The sequence below is a fragment of the Carlito syrichta genome, unplaced genomic scaffold (genome assembly GCF_000164805.1).
Source record: "Carlito syrichta isolate Samal-C Ts95f unplaced genomic scaffold, Tarsius_syrichta-2.0.1 Scaffold314830, whole genome shotgun sequence".
NCBI lineage: Eukaryota > Metazoa > Chordata > Mammalia > Primates > Tarsiidae > Carlito > Carlito syrichta.
This window is the reverse complement of record NW_007258926.1, coordinates 92,569-94,275: the sequence shown is the minus strand read 5'-3', so window position 1 is coordinate 94,275 and position 1,707 is coordinate 92,569. Positions and strand designations below refer to the sequence as shown.

The 1,707-nt window shown below is 61.4% G+C and overlaps 1 protein-coding gene across 2 annotated transcripts in view; it reads left to right on the top strand.

Moving 5' to 3' along the window:
* MYL9 (myosin light chain 9) overlaps positions 1–1,444 on the top strand; it is a 3,987-nt gene extending 2,543 nt beyond the window's left edge. The window contains exons 1-2 of one of the 2 annotated variants that reach the window (XR_002481215.1): positions 1–70; positions 1,118–1,297. Coding sequence is in view for 1 of the 2 variants with exons in the window: in XM_008072043.2 (XP_008070234.1) it covers positions 1,118–1,290 (173 nt within the window). In the remaining variant the exon portion in view is untranslated. Of the gene's footprint in view, positions 71–1,117 lie in introns of both variants that reach the window. The other variant, XM_008072043.2, reaches the window with a different exon arrangement.
* Positions 1,445–1,707: the final 263 nt, after the last annotated feature.

The following is a 1,707-nucleotide window of genomic DNA, read 5'->3' as shown; positions in this document are numbered from 1 at the left end:
AAGCTGAACGGCACCGACCCGGAGGACGTGATCCGCAACGCCTTCGCCTGCTTTGACGAGGAGGCCTCAGGTCAGCAGCAGCCAGCGCGCGTGCCCGGGGGCTGGTGGTGCCGGCCGTCCGCCCCGGGCCTTCAGGGCCCCTCCCGCCAAGGGCAGAGCAGACGACCCCGTCTCCTCGTTTCTGTTACCAGAACTGTCAGGGTGAGGCTGGGCCGGGCACTGCGGCTCACCCCCGTCATCTCAGCACTTTGGGAGGCCAAGGAGAGAGGCGCGCTTAAGGCCAGGAGTTTGAGACCCGCCTGGTCAACATAGTAAGACCTGTCTCTACAAAAAGTGTAAAGCACGCCAGCCAGGCCCTGTCCCACATGCCTGTAGTCCCAGCTGCTTGGTAGGCTGAGGCGAAAGGACCACTTGAGCCCAGGAACGCAAGGCTGCAGGAGCTATGATCACACCCCACTGCACTCCAGCCTGGGAGACACAGTGAAGCCTTGTCTCTAAAAAGGCCAGGCAGCATCCTTGTTCTCCCCAGGAAGGCTCGGCCACAGCAGCCCGTATCCACCAAGGTGTCCCACTCCTAACTCACCTGTTGGCCTGACGAACACTCTTCCGTCTGCTTCAGACCCTTCCAGAGGCAAATCTCATCATGCCCTTCTTACTAGCAAGCTACAGACACCAGCCCCCACCCTCAGAGCTTCTAAGAGGACTCTGTCCCACTGCTCATTTTTCCCAGGGACATGCCATGGTGATGCTGGCAACATTAGCACCATGTTGGCCCACCGTAGGCCTGAGCGTGTTCAGATCATGTTCCTGACTACCCTCACAGCCCATCCCCCCACAGTTGGCATATTTTCATCTCCAGTTTTTCAGCTCAAACAGGCACAGAGAGGTTAAATACTTTGCCAAAAGTCACACAGTTAGGGAGAGTAGGAATCAGCATTCCAGCCCAGGGGTAGAATTCCGAGTCCTCCTGCCATGTCCGCTCCTCCAGCTGACCAGAGGGTGGGCTTTGTCTTCTGGCCGCTCCAGTCTGCAAGGACCAGCCGGGGACTGAGGGATCATGGGTGCTGTGTGTGTCCCAGCCCAAGTTCCTGCTCTCATGTGCCCACCCTGCCCCCAGGTTTTATCCACGAGGACCAGCTCCGGGAGCTGCTCACCACCATGGGCGACCGCTTCACGGATGAGGAGGTGGACGAGATGTACCGCGAGGCACCCATCGACAAGAAAGGCAACTTCAACTACGTGGAGTTCACGCGCATCCTCAAACACGGCGCCAAGGACAAGGATGACTAGGCCACCCAGCCCTTCCGACGCCAGGCCCCGTCCCAGTCGCTCCCTCCCCTGCACACTCCCAGCTCCATGCCACGACCCTGCAGGACCCTCTTGGGGACCCTCCCTTGAGTGGCCAGGGTCCCAGCTCCCAGGGAAGGGAACAGACCGAGAGAGGCACCCGGCAAGGGACACACGCTGACGGGAGGCAGGCATGCCTCTGTGACCCTTCCAAAACCATCCTCTGGGGAGATGGGCCAGGGCAGGGCCCAGGGGCGCCACGTGAAGGCCCCTCGGGGAAGCCCAGGCCTCAGCAGCGGCCTGACCATTCCTGGCTGCCCTGGCAGAAAGGGCCCCGGTCCCGGATTGACACCGCTGCATGCGCAGCCCCACACAAGCACAAGCTCACCAGGGTCCCCCGCCCTCCCCCCCATCCAGCCA